This window comes from Nicotiana tomentosiformis, chromosome 5, assembly GCF_000390325.3.
Source record: "Nicotiana tomentosiformis chromosome 5, ASM39032v3, whole genome shotgun sequence".
Classification (NCBI taxonomy): domain Eukaryota; kingdom Viridiplantae; phylum Streptophyta; class Magnoliopsida; order Solanales; family Solanaceae; genus Nicotiana; species Nicotiana tomentosiformis.
This window is the reverse complement of record NC_090816.1, coordinates 10,486,390-10,504,236: the sequence shown is the minus strand read 5'-3', so window position 1 is coordinate 10,504,236 and position 17,847 is coordinate 10,486,390. Positions and strand designations below refer to the sequence as shown.

Sequence of the window (17,847 nt, the reverse complement as noted above, 5' to 3'; positions counted from 1 at the left end):
AAATAATAGCATACGCCGACGAATCCAAAATGACGGCTTTGAGGATCATTCTGCGCATTAATAAGCCGACCTTTTTCGGTGAATAATCTAAAACACAAGCGAAGCTCAAATGTACTTTAATTACTAGTGGAATTAATTAATTAATTAATTAATTTAATTGATTTTTTTTTTACTGTTTTCACATATATTAATGAATCTACTTTTTAGAAATATAACAAATACTCTTAAATTCTATACTCCAAGAATAATTTTTATAGAAAAGAAATTAATTTTTTTTATAATTAAAAAAATTAAATATTATAAATCATAAAAAATACAAAAAAAATTAATTTAAGTGGACCGGAGGGAATTAGCAATATATGATTGTGTTACAATTCAATTATCAATATTAACGTCTTGTTATTTATAGTTGGTCACGTGCCAGCCAGCTTATGATTGAACCAGCAGTCCCCAACCCCAATCAAATAATCAAAATGAATTTCTAGGTCAACTCCCCAAAATATCAAATTTGCGAAGACAGAGAAAATCTCATGGAAATTAAAGAAGACAGCCAACAAAAATAAAATCAAGAATCTCCATCTCATCAAATAGATGAACCCAATCTCTTAATATTTCAGTCCCAAACCTATATAAAGCCTCTCTTACTACTCTCATTTCATCCTCAGTTCTCACTTTATTCCTATTCCCAAGTGAAACTGCAGCTGAGTACAAACCCGCCATTAAAACTTAGCTACTGCTAATTAACAATGCCTTGCTCCGCCATGTCAAAAGCTTCTGAAGCTGTAACATTGGTCTCCAAATGCACCATTTTCCCCTCTCAAAAATCATCTATTCCTGACCTCAAACTCTCTGTTTCTGACCAACCTATGCTCTCAGTTCACTATATTCAGAAAGGTTGTCTCTTTACTCGTCCTTCTTTTTCCATCACTCACCTCATTTCCCTTCTCAAGCTCAGTCTTTCTCAAACACTCACTCACTTCCCTCCTTTGGCTGGTCGTCTATGGACTGACCAAGATGGTTACGTCTACATTTCTTGCGACGATGCTGGTGTTGATTTTGTATACGCCACTGCTACTGACATTTTCATTCGCGACTTCATTGGCTTCATTGATGTTCCTGATCATGTTAAAGAGTTCTTCCCTTTTGATCGCACAGTGAGTTATCAAGGGCATTTTAAGCCTCTTCTTGCCGTCCAAGTGACGGAATTAGCTGACGGCGTCTTTATTTGCTGCGCCGTCAACCACTCGGCACGTCATTTTGGAACTTTTTTAATACCTTTGCTGAGGTGAGTAGAGGTGTGAAAAGGATTACGAAGCAGCCGAATTTCACCCGTAATTCAATTTTGATCTCAAATGCAGTATTAAAACTCCCAGCTAATGGACCCAAAGTCACCTTTGACGCGGACGCACCATTGAGAGAGAGGATATTCAGTTTCAGTAGGGAATCAATTCAAAGACTCAAGGCAAAAACGAACAATCAAAAATGGAATTTCGACGAAGAAATTAACATTATTGAATTAATGGCGAAACAGAGCAACGATCCCTTGATAATGAGAACTGAAAAGGTAGCTGTAAATTCAACGGCTGAAATTTCATCATTTCAATCGCTTTGCGCATTGCTAAGGCGAGCAGTGACACGTGCGAGAAAATTCCCAGCTTCCAAAATGACGACGTTCCGAATGGCTGTAAACTGCCGTCACCGTCTACAGCCGAAACTCGATCTGTTATATTTCGGCAACGCAATTCAGAGCATTCCAACATATGCATCAGCTGGCGACGTTTTATCACGCGATCTGCGTTGGTGTGCGGAGCAATTGAACAAGAACGTGAAGGCACACGATAATGTTATGGTGAGGAAGTTTGTAGAGGATTGGGAGAAGGATCCACGGTGTTTTCCGTTAGGGAATTTCGACGGAGCTATGCTAACAATGAGGAGTTCGCCGAGATTCCCAATGTACGACAATGATTTCGGGTGGGGCAGACCCGTTGCCGTTCGGAGCGGGCGGGCGAACAAGTTTGACGGGAAGATATCAACGTTTCTGGGAAGAGAAGGAGGAGGAAGCGTTGATTTGGAGGTGGTTTTGTCACCGGAAACAATGGACGGCCTTGAGTTGGACACAGAGTTCATGCAATATGTTTTTGAGTATTGACTGTTGTAATTCTTACTTGAATTGGGATGGTTAAACGGGGAGCTTTATATTGGGGTTTTATTTTTTTTTGTGGGGGGGGGGGGGGGGGGGCAGGAAATGTGGGATGAGGAAAGAATGAGTGTAGCATATTGTAGCTGTTTTCTGTTTGGGTTGTTATGATTAATTTTAATTTTATTTTTATGTTCCATAATTTAAATGAAATTGTCAACCTTTATAATAATTGAGTTGATTCATCACTTTGTATAAGAAAGCACGTGGATCATTGTGAATATAATATTTCTTGCATTTTAATTTATGCCATGGTGTTTGACAGATACAAAATTTCAGATGAAAGAAAAACTTTTGAAAAATTATGGTCTAAACAAGCCATACAAATTTATGTAGCTATAAATCATCACATTAAGAGGTGTTTGGTACAAGGTATAAGGATAATAATCCCAGATAAAGTTTGGGATTGTTTTTGTCCCATATTTTATTATAGGTATTAGCTAATCTCGTAATAAGTTTTACACTAAAATGGTGGGATTAACTATCCAATATAGAACGTAGGATAACTAATCTCGTGGGATATCTTGTTCATCCTACTATTGTACCAAACGAAGGGTAAATATAAAGTCTTAAAGTTAAATTATTACTTAATGAGTATAAAATATAATAATGCTAATCTTTTCGGCCAGTCTAAAAGGAAAGAAGTCGCATAATTTGCGATAGGAGTATGTAATTAGCTAAGTACTTACGGAGTAGTTATTAATTGATTAGAATATTATATATTCAGAGTTGGCACTACCAAGAAACGTTTCTCATTTCTTGTTTTTGGGTCATCCCAAGAGCAAAGTAAGAAGTTCTTGGAGGGAGAGCAGAGGGTCTATCGGAAACATCCTCAGAATCTATCGGAAACAGCCTATCTACCCAGGATAGAGTAAGGTCTGCGTACAAACTACCCTCTTCAGACCCCACTAGTGGAATTATATTGAGTTGTTGTTGTTATTGTTCTAGGATTTAATGGATGTGTCGCACAGCGGAGCAGAAAAAGAACATTAATCCTATCCTGTTTTTGGAGCAAAAATGGATTAGTTTTTCTTCTCTTTAGTAGATCGAGTTATGTTTCAGAATTACCTCTGCAGTCTTTTAAGTGTTAGTTTTCCATTCTAATAATATGAATTAGCAGTGGGGTTTGACATAAACGAATGATTTTTTCATGAAATTTTCTAGGATTGCTTTTGAACTGTCATTCACGTGGAAACTAAAAAAACATTAGTGTCAAAGCTCTTTATCACATTTGTTGAGATATGTGAATTTTGATGGTTAAAAAAAAAAATAAACTTGTGAATATGAGTTTGGATGAAACTAGGTGTAATGGACTGTATATGAATCTATTCGTAACTAATTAAGGTAATTGATTTTATTTTATTTTTTGGAAGGAGTTTGATTTTTACTTGGACTCAATTTGTTAATTTATTACTATCAGCCAAGTGGAAATATTCTTGGTGAGGATTAATGCGGTTGGACTTCTCCAACTAGGGAGATCTTTCTTTTAGTTGATTAGGTGAATATAGGTGGAAATATACTGAATAAGTGAATATAGGTAGATTAGTATCGGGCGAATGCGAATCGGACGGATAATTACGCTTAACGATTCGACTTATCGGTTATCAGATTATAAATGTAGTCATCCAATAAGACAACAAGCGGATTGGTATCGGATTAACGATTATCGGACGATTTAATTATCGGCTAAACTAAATAAATTTTTTTGGTGTACTATTGAAATGGATTCTTTTTTATGGGTGATTTTATTGACTGACTTCCTGTACGCATCCTAACAGACCTGATGAGCTGGATAGAATTAAAAATTCGGGTGGGAAAGTTATAAATTAATCGAGTCTTAGGAGTTTTTGCTACTTCAAGATCTATAGGAAAGTGTAAATATAAAAAATGTTAACGGGTTAACGGTTTATCCGATAAGAAAATTGAGTAATCCGCCCCCAAACCGTTAAGCCGTTAATTATAAAATCTCAATCCGTTCACCATCCATTACCCCGATAATCCGATATCAATAAGCCAATAAGTCATCGATTCGATTTGGTTAACAGTTTCAGTTCGGTTTTGAACGGCCGTCCAAAACAAACAAGGAACAAATTAGACTACCACAAAAGGCCGAAGAGTCGCCACAAATAGTTGGCAGGTCGCCGCTTCAGCGGCGGCTGTTAGGACGCTTTTTATATACTTTCAGTGACAACGCTAGTCGCCACAATAGCTCAAGTTTTGGCGCCGAATTATTTTTGCCGCCACCATAGTTTTGTTGCAAAGTTTTAGTCGCCACCTAAAACCAGTTGTTCCAACAACTAAATTCTGCATATATTTCCAACGGCAACCAAATTTCTTAAATTATTATTGATGTATATTTCTATCAATGCCCTGCTCTTATTAAAACCATCCATTATTATTCAACAAATATCAAAACATTTCTCTACTGAATATTATAGATACTTTCGTTATTAAAAGATAAATTGAATATGCAATACATGATACGTCATTATTATTCATTGTCTTTGTAAGTATATATATATATACACCCAAAAAAACAAACATTATTGTCCAAGTTCTTTGTTACATTAATCTTTGATTAATTGATAAAGAGACTTACGCCTCATTTGTTTGCACTTAATGTAGGTCTGAATCTTAATTTTTCAGATCTCAGATATTAAGTGTGTTTATTTTTAAAGTCGGAATCTTAATTATTCAGATCTTAATCATTAAGTGTATTTTTTTTTTTACTTCACAACCACTTAATGGGTTTGAATAGGTATGTATGATTAAGATCTATAACAGAGACTTAATTTCATTAAGATGCTATCATCCACATTCATTATTAACTGCCGCCACCGCCAACCATTATCAACTACCACCATGCCACCCACCACCATCATACTCAACCGCCACCACTACCATACTCAATCACCACCACCATCATCTTCAATCACAGCTACCATTATCGACTACCATCACCCACCATCCCCACCACTCCCACCATCATTATTTCAATCACAACCAACACTCATCCACTTCAACTATCACAACTAATTATCCCATCACCATCAACAATCATAACCGGCATTACCTATCATTATAAACTATCACCACCCACCGCCACCTTCCTTAATCACAACTACCACCATCACCCGCCATTACTAACTATCACCACCCACCACCACCATCCTCAATCATAATAGCCACCACTACTAATTACCACTAGCTACTACCCTGAACCACCACCATCAATCAAAACTACCACCAACTGCCGCCTCTAATCGGGATTCACAAGTACCACCGTTAGCCATCACCATCAGCAATTATCACAAAATATTAGATTGATTAGCATTTTAATTGAATTTTATGCTTATTAATTTTCAAATAAAGATAAATTGCATACATTCAGATGTTAAAAATCAAACAGTCTTAATCATTTAGTATTCAGATTTTAATACATATTTTAATTTTCAGATGTGTATTTAGATTCAGATATCTTAATCTTAAAATACATCTTGATATTCAAATATGTATTCAGATTCAAACGTTTTAATCTAAAAAACAAATGAGGCCTAAGGCACCAACATGACCTACAGAGTCAAAGCATAAATTATTAACGACAGTGTATGGTTTGTATTCAAATGTGACTGGATTAAAATAGTAATAGCATACGCCGACAAATCGAAAAAGATGGCGGAGGATCACCCTAGGGCTTAATATTACAGGCCGTTTTCAGTGGATAATCTGGAACACAAGCTATGATCAAAGTCTTTTAAAGTATTTTTATTAAAAATTGAATTAATTATGTAATTGATATAAAGAGTGGGTCTAGCCACTGTTTGACCAGGAATTTACTATTTTTATATTTTAGCACAGTACTTGTCACTTGAGCGGAGGATTTATCAAAAACAACATCTTTATCTTCATAAGATGAGAGTAAAATCCGCATACATACTACTCTCTCAAGACCTAGAGGCGGAATCAGGATTTGAACCTTATAGGTTCGGAATTGTAATCATTTTAAGTTATTGGGTTCTAAATTAATAAATTGTACATATTCAATGAATTTTTTAAGATAAATACATAATTTGAACAAAAGCTACTGGGTTTGGCCGAACCCGTATCCCGTACTCTACCTCCGTCCCTCTCCAGACCCCATATGTGGGATCAGAGGCGAAGCCAAGATTTTAAGTTTATGGGTTCGAAATTCTAATTTTACTGAATTCTAAATTAATAATTTATACATATTCAATAATTTTTTAAGACAATACAAGGTTGAAATCAAAGCTACCAGTTTCGATTGAACCTACTCCCAGTACTTTAACTCTGCCCTTGTGTTGGACCACGGTTGTTGTATATTATAGCACAACAGCTATACGGAAGTGAGCTAAATAAAAATAAAACAAAGAAGAAAAGCATATTGAATCAATTCTTTTTTTGGATGATACACTTTTTTATTACGTACCACGTTTAGGAAACCCACAAAGATTAAGAAACAAATTAAATTAAACAACATTTAATATGTTACAGCTTCACCCCACAAATAATTTTATTAAAATCCTGCCTCCCAAATACAAAGCTCACAATTTGGCGCATGCAATTTAATACCCAGAAACATATTGCATGAACTCTGTGTCTAACTCAATACCTTCCATTGTTTCCGGTGACAAAACCACCTCCAAATCAACGCTTCCTCCTCCTTCTCTCCCCGGAAACGCTGATATCTTCCCGTCAAACTTGTTCGCCCGCCCGCTCCGAATAGCAACGGGTCTGCCCCACCCGAAATCATTGTCGTACATTGGGAATCTCGGCGAACTTCCCATTGTTAACATAGCTCCGTCGAAATTCCCTAACGGAAAACACCGTGGATCCTTCTCCCAATCCTCTACAAACTTCCTCACCATAACATTATCGTGTGCCTTCACGTTTTTGTTCAATTGTTCCGCGCACCAACGCAGATCGTGTGATAATACGTCTCCAGCTGATGTATATGTTGGAATGCTCTGAATTGCGTTGCCGAAATATAACGGATCGAGTTTCGGGTGGAGACGGTGACGGCAGTTTACAGCCATTCGGAACGTCGTCATTTTGGAAGCTGGGACTTTTCTCGCACGTGTCACTGCACGCCACAACAATGCGCAAAGCGATTGAAATGATGAAATCTCAGCCGTTGAATTTACAGCTACCTTTTCAGTTCTCATTATCAAGGGATCGTTGCTCTGTTTCGCCATCAATTCAACAATGTTAATTTCTTCGTTGAAATTCCATTTCTGATTGTTCGTTTTTGCTTTGAGTCTTTGAATTGATTCCCTGCTGAAACTGAAAATCCTCTCTCTCAATGGAGCGTCAGCGTCAAAGGTGACTTTGGGTCCATTAACTGGGAGTTTTAATACTGCATTTGAGATCAAAATTGAATTACGGGTGAAATTCGGCTGCTTCGTAATCCTTTTCACACCTCTACTCACCTCAGCAAAGGTATTAAAAAAGTTCCAAAATGACGTGCCGTCAGTGACGGAGTGGTTGACGGCGCAGCCAATGAAGACGCCGTCAACTAATTCCGTTACTTGGACAGCAAGAAGAGGACTAAAATGCCCTTGATAACTCACTGTACGATCAAAAGGGAAGAACTCTTTAACATGATCATGAACATCAATTGAGCCAATAACATCGCGAATGAAAATGTCAGTAGCAGTGGCGTATACAAAATCAACACCAGTATCATTGCAAGAAATGTAGACGTAACCATCTTGGTCAGTCAATAGACGACCGGCCAAAGGAGGGAAGTGAGTGAGAGTTTGAGAAAGACTGAGCTTGAGAAGGGAAATGAGGTGAGTGATGGAAAAAGAAGGACAAGTAAAGAGACAACCTTTTTGAATATAGTGAACGGAGAGCATAGGAAGGTCAGAAACAGAGAGTTTGAGGTCAGGAATAGATGATTTTTGAGAGGGAAAAATGGTACATTTGTTGACCAAAGTTACAGCTCCAGAAGCTTTTGACATGGCGGAGCAAGGCATTGTTAATTAATTTGCAGTTTGACTTGGATTAAGTAGTGATGTGAAGGCTGAGGATGAAGTGAGAGTAAGAAGAAGGGCTTTATATAGGGAGTGAATGGAACTTGGATTCATGCATTTGGGGAGGTGGCAATTGCTGTTTGAAACATGGGTAAGTTGACCTAGTGTTCATTTTTTATTTTGATTATGATTTTGGGGACTACTATTTCAAAGATATGACTGGTTGGCGCGTGCCCAACTAGTTATAAACAATAATCAAACTACGAACAATTTCTTGACATCAACTTAAATTCTAAAATTGGCAACTTGGACCTCAAAATCAAACTATGCAAGTACAAAAATAGAATGGAAGAGGTATTAACTTGTTTATTTGACTGAACACGAATTTTAAGTAAAAAAGAAAAAAAAATTATATAATTTTAAATATGTCATAATATTGTGTTGCCTAAATTCATAATTAAAGATATAAAGAAAAAATTTAAAATTAAATTATTTTCAAATATTAAAGAATATCATTCTTTTCTAAACGACCTAAATAGAATATAGTGTTACATCAAACATAGGAGAGTTATAAAAGCAATACTACATTTGCAGAGTGAACTATCAGTGATCTACTCAGCAGCAACAACAGCAACATTAACAAATCTAGTGACGGCAGACCTCATCCCTATCTTGGGGAGCAGATGCGGACCTAGGCTATATAAAGAAGGGTTACCGGCACCCGTAAAGTTAATAAAAAATTCATGTATATATTTTTAGAAAATAGTGATATATTAGTAGTGAGTACCCTATATACAAAGCAGATTTTAGTTGAATCCAAAAGTGCACTCCCGACATGCAAATTCTGGATCCACCTCTGTAATGGGAAGATAAAGAGGTTATTCCCGATAGACTATCGGCTCATGAAAAATATAATCACAACATAATTGAAAAGAAATACAATTACGAAAAAGAAACAATAACACCAGCATGACAATGATCTACTCAGCAACAAAAAATTATTTGCATTGCTGTGAGAGATACAGAGAGAGACAATGAGACAAATCCCTGATAATAATCCATAATTAAGCGCCGTCTTTTAGCGTTCTGTATGTGACCTGTCATTCTCCTTAAGATTAGAAAACTCAGTTTAGAACCTCCTTACTCCTAAAATACGTAACATTAATCAGAATACTTCTGCATATCCAAACTGTCCCCAATCCCACTTTTTAATTAATTAATCCCACTATTAATTAAATACTTGACCTTAGCATCTAAATTAGTTTACTGACTGAAAAAGTCGGCCTATTAATGCCAAGAATGATCCTTAAAACCGTCTTTTTGATTGGTCGGTGTATGCTATTACTTTAATCTAAGGATGGATATATATAAACCAAATACATTATTCAGTAGTATCTCCTAATACTATATGTACAAAATGTATTATGTAATGGTTTGACTCTATAGTTCCACTTGAATCTATGCTGTCTTTTCATTAATTAATAGCAACAAATTAAGGTAGCAAAAATCTTAGACCTTACTGGCTTTCCAGCTTCCACGTGAACGACAACTTACGAACAATTGTGAAGAATTTAATTATTAAAAAGTCACACTTTTTGTTAGGACTATGCAATTAATCTAACTGTACTACTAATGTTGAAACAGCATATATATTGCCTGAGGATGTTAAAAATGCATAATTTTTAATGTACACTGAATGAGATTAACTGTGTACATATCACCTTATTGTGAAGTTCCTTCATGTATTAGGACCCCTTTTCATCCTTCTCAGAAAATAAAATAGAATTTCTGCAGAAAAAAATGATATCAGCTTTAATATATCAAGGTTATATGTAACATTAAAAACGTCACTCCGTACTTCGTTTTATGGGATTTCCTAAGCTAAATTAGACAATTTGGAAAACTTCTAGTAATAAAAGCATAGCATTCCTGTTGTATTGTTACATACAATATGGTTTCTATAAGGATTACTTGAGATTAAAAATCCGTATAACAAAATAAAGATATCAATAGGTAGAAGTAGAACCATGTTAAGCCTCTAGTCGTTTTCCTTTGTTCCACATCTAATTTCTGTGTAATTCCAAGAAATGTTTTCTTTAATTTGTAAATCCTTCTATAAGTTCCACCTTAATCAAGAAATCAAATTTGAAGCAATTAAGATCAACGATAAGTAGGAGAATATGACAAATTTGTCACCTAATAAAGATAGTCTTTTTGTGCGAATTGTAAACTGAGCTAAATTTAAGAAAATTTTGCATATTAAACGTACTATTTTCTGTTTGAAATAGGAAATTTCGATCCTGCTCCTGTCTAAGGTACTGTCCATTTTCTGTGACTAACTAGATTCTAAAGATAAATACAGCCATCCAACAAACTGGACGAAGTTATTTCTAGCCATCTTGAACGAAATATTCGAACAAATCAAGTACTCAGAGTCTATCGCACTACAAATTGGCCGTCTAGTCCAAAGACCCCCCCCCCCCCCGCCAAATCTATCACGAGGATTAATCGCGCAGTGAAAAGTCAGATTAATTAGTCACCCGGTCAAAAATCTGGCCTTGCATTACAAGAGCCCGAAATGATCATCAATCACAGGATCTGAGCAGCAGTGTTTAACTTTTCTGCAAAGCTGAGTTGAGTCCTCGTGAGGCTTGCCAAATACAGCAAAAGCAATTGGTCCTACAGATAAAGATTAAATCAGGGTAAGACAACCCAGACCGAATATTAAGCTTCATCAATATCATGATTACAAGGCAACAGACATATTTTAGAACGGATAAGAAAAATTATTAGAATAGGGTATGCATTCTATGAAAATCACCAAAATAATAATAATAGTGAGAAAGCGACAATATAGGGGGCCACCCGACAGTTTTACAAATGCAAAATAAACTATAAATCACCACCAAACAGGATTTGAGCAGACATCTGAACCACAATCACTAACCAGGATCCAGTAGTAAAGAGAGTCTCCTCAACAATTTTCAACTTTTCCTTCTTTTTTTCCTAATTTCTGGTTTGGGAAAAGGGGGAGGGAAGCAACAGCATATAAATAGAAAGTGGAAAAAGTACCTGAAGACCATCATTCACAAGCTTATCAAAGGCTTGGGGTGAGAGTTTAGGAATAGCAGCCACGGTATCAGCTATGAATCTTCCGGTTCTGTTATCTTGGGGTAGACGTCCTTCCTACAAAGGCAGACCAATATGAGAACTTAAAGATGAAAAACACAGAAACTTGCAAAATTCAGTTATAGAAAAGTTCATGTTACCACAACATCATCAACATATTTGTAGACATCAACAATAAGAGCAAGTAATCGCTGCATTGATGCTTCCATTCCTTCAAGATCATTGGGAAGTTTGTCTACGATTGTTTTCTTGAGCTTATCAACTGCATCAATGGGCACAAGAATGTCCTAGTAAGAATAGTCATCACGAATAGGAAATAAAAACTATTGCTCTAACCAACAACAACAACAAAAAACCCAGTAAATTCCCATAGGTGGGGTTTGGGGAGGGTAGTGTGTACGCAAACCTTACCCCTACCTAGTGAAGGTAGGGAGGTTGTTTCAACTATTGCTCAACATATGGCTACTTTTTGCACCATATCCTTAAGATAATTAGCTACTTGTTTATGCGAAAAATACCTGACCAACTATTATTGTTATGAGAAATTACCACCAACAGTTCTCAATTACATATCACCCAACCCCTCTTCCATCCTAAGCTGACCAATGCACATGGACATAGCTAAGTCAATGTGCAGTAAAATAGGGCCTATCCTATTTAGTACGGAAGGTAGGTAGATACATACATCCAATCCTTTCAGCTTCAACAATGTGTATGTCCAATGGAATTTCCTGAAATTGCGCAGCAAGTGGCTGATCTCCCAGAGATAAATGCACAGAGACAAAGCCTTTTATAGAAGCTTCCCCATTTTGAAATCCAGTATCAACAGTCAAATGTATAGGATTTGAAGTTTCTCTAGAATAAAACTCTTGGATCAAAGCACTACCACCGGAGACTCCAAAACCAGTAGAAAACCTGGAAAGTTCAAGCGCAAGTATTCACAATTGCGTAATCTAGTACCCCATGGATTTGAATGTTGAGTATTACTCAAAATTGGAGGTCCATAAGTAACCAACCAAAATATAGGGTGGATGTAGTGGGATGTTCAAGGAAAAAGAACCTGGAAAAGTTGAAAAGATGCTCCACGTTTTATAATATATAAAAGGAGGTACAAAGTATTGTATCTTGACAAATGCAGCCACTAGTTCATGTTTTGTACATGCAAAATATTAGTAGATGGTACTACTAAGCTATAAGGGCTCATATCAGTTTATACTATTAATGAAACATTTGATACAAAGAATGCTGTCGATTAAATCAAATGATCTCTTTATTTCATACTTTGCAATCTCTTACAATGTCATCCATCTGTTTAACAACTCTCAAGCGCTCTATACAGTAAAATGCATTAACTGTCATAACATAGAAAGGCATAAGCATATGGAGAATTACCATCCAACAATCACTTCCTTTGGATTCACCTTCTGATGAGATGACAACATGTTATGATGGTAATCAATATCCAGTGCAACCTTTAAAAAGAGTGTATAGCCAAAAGTTCAGTAAAAGTAATAAAATAAAAACACAATTATGACAAGATATACATAACAAATGGGGATATCTTCTTAGAACCATGGAACTAAGAATACCATTAAGAGAAAGAAAAAACAATTTGGCACAACAAAACTTATTGAAAACATTTTTTGTAAAAATGTATCAGCTCTAGGATTATATAGAACACCAAATAATTTTCTACATAAAAGTAATCTGTCTGTCTAGTTCTTATAGGCTCTTTCCTTGACATGTCTTTTGTTCTTTCTTTCTTTTTTTGTTTTTTGGCTCTTTCCCTGACACGTCCTTCGTTCTTTCTTTCTTTTTTTTTTGGAAAACCGTGGTGTCCGAGGTGCGCAAGCCAGCTTGTGTGCACCTCGACTAATTCCATGGGATACCTGACACCTCCCACCAGACACGTCCTTCGTTCTTTACACTATCTTGCAATAAAAATCAACCACTCTCTCCAAAATTTAAAAATATATGGTTAAACTCAGGCATTTACCTCCACTATCCTCTTTTAGAATTAAATGATCGTTTGGCTCGTAAATTTACTATAAATTTACTGAAATTTTCTCATTTGGTTCGTGTCATTGCAACAAAAGAGCATCCAACAGAGAGATAAGTATACTCTAAATAATACAGCTTTTCCGGGACTCTTTTCAGCAAAATTTATCTAAAACGGACTAAATTTGGCAAAAAAACAATTAAAAAGGGACTAAATTTAACAGAATCAGTAAGTATGAGAAGCAAAACCTGATCTTGAGATTCACTGTGAGGAACGGCATAAGAATTGCGAATGTCAACAGTGCCGTCAGGCAATACAGAGCCGAGAAGAGTGCCAATAACACGCTCGGCTTGGTCAGGTCGTCTTACGTAGCAATCGCAAATGTTGAAAATGACCGAAGGTTGAACCTTAGCTGATAAGCTCACTGAAGATGGTGAAAATTGCAACACCGTTTGGTCGCTGTACGCCATTTTGATTAGCTGTTCTTCGTATGTGAACGAGCAAAAATTGAACAACTGAGCGAAATTGCTAGGGCTTTGCTTTGAGTCGAAACTCGAAAGCGAGAGTAGACTCAGTGGGCTTTGTTTGGGCCGTGGGCTTCTTTCTCTGAACTAAAATCGGGTGATGTGCACAAATAGCCGTTTTTAGGACCCATATTTAATGAATAGCCGCCATATTTACAAAATTCTTAAAGTCTAGCCAATTCATAACCAAAATCCAAATTATCGTGTCTGAAGCTTCAATCGCGGGTCTAAAGTTTCATACTTCAAAACCGACTACTTCTAGTCTGAAGTTTGAATGCGGTTCAAATTTAGACTATGGCAGAGCTTAACTTTAAATTTGAACTTCTAAAATCAAATTTTAGAAGTTTAAAATTCAAACCACTTCAAAGTAGTTTACGGAGTAACAGAAATAGTTAAAGTCGTAATAGGCAAAGGCAATCTACTTTGATGGAGATTTTGTGCATTTTCTCCTATTATATCATGTTTGACCAAGCTTCTAAAATCAACTTATTTTGAAAAGTGCACTTTTCTCAAGAATACCTTTAAAAAAAGTATTTATGGTAAGAAGTAATTTATGTTTGGCTAGTAATATGAAAAATATTTTAGAGCAGATTCGTAAAAATTGCATGGGGCGTCCTATTTGGTCGCCCCTTTTTAACTTGTATTCGTTTTTTTTTTTTTTTGGCAAATATACTACTAGGCGGGTTGCCTAGTAGCTATTTTATTAATAATAAAAGAAAAGAAAAACCACAACGGAAGAGTACAAGTAAGGGAGCAAAAGCTATAGTAGTGTTGCCTCTATGCCTTGGCTATATAATCACTCCTCTGCGCCTCTATTGCCTTAAGATGGCAGCCTCATGTAGAGGATCATGGCGTAGCTGCCGGCAAAAGTCTCACGAGGGCATATAACCTCGCAGCCGCTTGGATTTTCCCAAAGGCATAACAATATAGCTCACACATACTGTGCTAGACCTTACCTTACAAATCCTATTGAGGCATAATAAACATCATCTACTAACAAGCATGAAGAAAAAATGAACTAGAAAGAACTAGGTACTCTATGATCATCACAGAGTTTATAACATACTCTGTGATGATATTACAATTGATGATACGTAAAAAGTGATAAAGTAAAATAATGTAAAAAAATTAAGTCTTGCCCCTCTTTCTTCAACCTTGTGTACTCTTCAATTTGTAGATCATTGGCTTCCTCTTCCACCGTCTTCAAAAATTCTTCAAACGTTATCAATTTCTCTTTGACCTTTTGACCTTGTAGAGGTCGTAGGTACAACTCCCTTTTGCTTTGCATTTCTCATTGGAGGTTTCCTAATGACAACCTCTTGTGCTGCTTTGCTGTCCCAACTATGTTGTATGTCTGGTACCTTCTTCTTGTATTTGTTGGATCCGCTTCGCACATGTCTTGGTGAAAGATCTCCCTCCCTAGCTATAATGTTGAAGGTGGCATCCAGTAGTGCACCCCCTTCTCCTTCTTCATAAAAATCTTGACCCATATGCATCCCAAAATCATCAATATGCCTGTACTTATTCGATAGTGCTATTTGATCTTTCCTCTGATTATCAAGACCTCTCAATGTTTCCATGTCATGTGAAATAAGAGCGTGGATGATATTTGTTGGTGTCAAATTATATGTTGCAGTTATTGAAGTGCTAATTCCAGTAGCTACTGCCATGTTCGAGGATGAAATTTGGATCTCCTTTGAATCTGCTGAATTATTTGTCTTTTGTTGGTGTCCCGAATGTACAAATACAACAGCGTTTGGACTCAAACCTCTCCTCTTTGAAGCAGTTGATGTTGAGTTAGAAACCTGCTCTTTTTGTACCTTTTCTGATGCTTCATTTGATCGTGGGGTGGCGGGTAACAGTGTTGCTGCATATTTGTTAGTACCTAGATACATTTCTGCAGAATCATGTTCCTCTTCCTCAACTTGGTCAGCCCATTTCTTTTTATTAGCTGTCAGTGCACTCGTCTCTCCTTATTGCTCCTTATAACCTGTTATATCATTTGTTGATGCTTGAGAGAGTGAGATCATACCTGCATTTGACTGTTGGTTGTTGCCCATTGAGATTAGCTGCAGTCCAGAATCATCAGCATGTTCACCAAAAAACTCCATCGATTGGGATGGTATCTCAAAGACTGAAGTATTCAGCGTGATCAGAGGTGCATTAATCTTTGTAATTTTGTTCATTATCATAGCTGAATGTGAATCCATTACCATTTTTAGCCAGCTCCTGATTGGAAATTTGCATTGTAGGAGTAACTGCAGCACGTTCTTGACTTGCCTCACAAGTGCGATCGTTAACAGATGTAATCTTAAGTTGTGAACCTATGCCCTTTGCAATTTTCTGCTTATTTTCACTCGCTGTAGTGCCTTCTGTATCCATGATTTGTTTTATCTCATCATCAATCTATTGCTCCTTATTGTCTGACCCATTTATAGCATGCTCGTCATCATTTGTTAAAGTGTCGAAAAAATTCGAAATCTCAATTGATGTTGACGGTACAATCTTATTTCGAATGACTGGAGATTGCTTCTTGTTAGGTGATCTAGTCACCCATGTGCAGTTGTTACCCTTTGTATCTGATTTGCTTGGAGCATTAGTTGAATGCACTATATTAACAAGAACCTGCCCTGCACTTGTACCCAATGAATGAGCTTGCGTAGGAGTACGTTGATTCATACTTTGTTTCTTAGAAATAATATGTTTAAATTCCCCATTTGTTGCCTGCACAATTCCAACTGAACCTTGAAGTTGTTTAGTCTCTGCAGTCCCCAACATAGTGCATGTTGAAGCTGCATACCTCGATGCCTCAACACTCAAATTTACAGTAGGATTCACAACCCCAGTGGTTGCACGCGCACCTGTTGTTTTCTGTGAGAAAGTAGTCTCCAACTTTGAAAGCAAAGCCTTAGTAATCACTTCCTTAGGACCTGTAGAAACTGCATACTCCCATTCCATAACATCTATATGAACAACAGTCTCCTTTTTCCCCTCAGAAATTTCAGTTTTTTTTGCTGGATCTGTACCAACTTTGCCTGAAGAATGAGGTACCTGCCCAGCTCTATTCTCCTTCCCATCAGTTATCAGCAGGGCATTAGTTTTCCCTTGTTCATTACCTGTTTGCTGCCCATATTCATCATATTTTTATGTTGTACATGGTCCCTTTCTAACCCCATGTAAATCACTACCAAACACAGTATTTGAATCAACCTTCAACTCCTTAGAGACTCTAGCTAGTGTAGCAGTCAATTGAACTGTTGCAACACCAGAAATAATTGGTACATGTTGGGCCTTAATAACATCTGATCTTTGACCAACTCCAGTAGTATTTGTAGTAGTAACTCGATCAGTTGTGGCATTCTGAGAAACCAAAAGCTGCACTCGATTATTAACATCTCCTTCATCAACATATCGATCAGATGTAGCTCGATCCTTCTACATTTGAATAACATCAGTTGATTTCCCATGCAAGTCAGCTGAACTCACATCACCACTAGCACCTAATGCCCCAGCAGTAGCATATGTTAGTGCACCAGATGTAGCAGTGACATCCTTCAACCTCCTCTCATCTCCAATAGTTGAATGATTCCCAAATTTATTATGAACTTGTGTACCATCAGATATTTGGTGTATACCCTCAATACATGTTGCCTCAATCAAACATGGCAGTCTCCTTTTTTCATTAAGCAGTTTCCTCAAATCCCCTTGAAACTTCTCAACTAACTTACCTTCATTATCCAGTATCTCTTTTTCACTTTGCACGACATCATCTTCTTCACCTGGCCTGCTCTCCACAACCTTTTCATTCAAACGTCGACATGTATATTCATCATGACCTTGGTGTTTACAGTGGTTGCAATATAATGGCAAGTTATCATATATAAAATTTTGAAAAACTTCAACTATTCTGCCTGTTCGTTTGTCCAGAAATTGTAGCTTCAATTTATCTGGTAATTTATCCATTAAATCCGAGATAACCTTCCCCTTGCAGTACTAGGATGTGAC

General features: G+C 36.7%; 2 protein-coding genes and 1 pseudogene across 2 annotated transcripts; 1 reads left to right on the top strand and 2 right to left on the bottom strand.

Annotated features, from left to right (window-relative positions):
• Positions 1-685: 685 nt before the first annotated feature.
• LOC104117561 (uncharacterized acetyltransferase At3g50280-like) lies at positions 686-2,197 on the top strand (annotated as a pseudogene).
• Positions 2,198-6,599: 4,402 nt separating this feature from the next.
• Positions 6,600-8,221, bottom strand: LOC104117560 (uncharacterized acetyltransferase At3g50280-like). The gene has a single exon (XM_009628630.4). It carries the CDS (start codon positions 8,191-8,193, stop codon positions 6,781-6,783), a length of 1,413 nt encoding a protein of 470 aa, XP_009626925.1. The 5' UTR covers positions 8,194-8,221; the 3' UTR covers positions 6,600-6,780.
• A 2,368-nt stretch (positions 8,222-10,589) lies between these two features.
• Positions 10,590-13,874, bottom strand: LOC104117559 (eukaryotic translation initiation factor 3 subunit F-like). Its single transcript, XM_009628629.4, has 6 exons — positions 13,567-13,874; positions 12,712-12,791; positions 12,005-12,234; positions 11,460-11,581; positions 11,263-11,376; positions 10,590-10,869 (listed from the first exon to the last, which is right to left on the bottom strand). Exons 1-6 carry the CDS (start codon positions 13,786-13,788, stop codon positions 10,780-10,782), a joined length of 858 nt encoding a protein of 285 aa, XP_009626924.1. The 5' UTR covers positions 13,789-13,874; the 3' UTR covers positions 10,590-10,779.
• Positions 13,875-17,847: the final 3,973 nt, after the last annotated feature.